The following is a 211-nucleotide window of genomic DNA, read 5'->3' as shown; positions in this document are numbered from 1 at the left end:
ATACAGGACAAGTCCCTCCTACCTGCAGCTCCGCGCGGAGCCGCTTGTTCTCCCTGTCCAGCTTGGCCTCCTTCTTCACCATGGAGGCCACCTCGTTGTTCTTGCTAACGCGGAAGATCTCGTACTCCTTCTTCAGGCGCTCGTACTCGGCCGCGCACTCCAGCTCCTGCACCGAGGCTGTCGACTTGAAGCTGGCCCCGATCAGCCCCCC

The 211-nt window shown here is 62.1% G+C and overlaps 1 protein-coding gene across 1 annotated transcript in view; it reads right to left on the bottom strand.

Moving 5' to 3' along the window:
- Window positions 1–208, bottom strand: part of NPHP3 (nephronophthisis 3 (adolescent)) — a gene marked incomplete at its 5' end in the record, with an annotated part of 24,635 nt that extends 24,427 nt beyond the window's left edge. Inside the window, one exon of the mRNA XM_009070013.1 lies at window positions 23–208. Coding sequence (XP_009068261.1) covers window positions 23–208 — 186 coding nt within the window. The remainder of the gene's footprint in view (window positions 1–22) is intronic.
- Between the last annotated feature and the right edge of the window lie 3 nt (window positions 209–211).

Source organism: Acanthisitta chloris, unplaced genomic scaffold, assembly GCF_000695815.1.
Source record: "Acanthisitta chloris isolate BGI_N310 unplaced genomic scaffold, ASM69581v1 scaffold6702, whole genome shotgun sequence".
Lineage (NCBI taxonomy): Eukaryota > Metazoa > Chordata > Aves > Passeriformes > Acanthisittidae > Acanthisitta > Acanthisitta chloris.
This window is presented reverse-complemented; position numbering and strand designations above follow the sequence as displayed.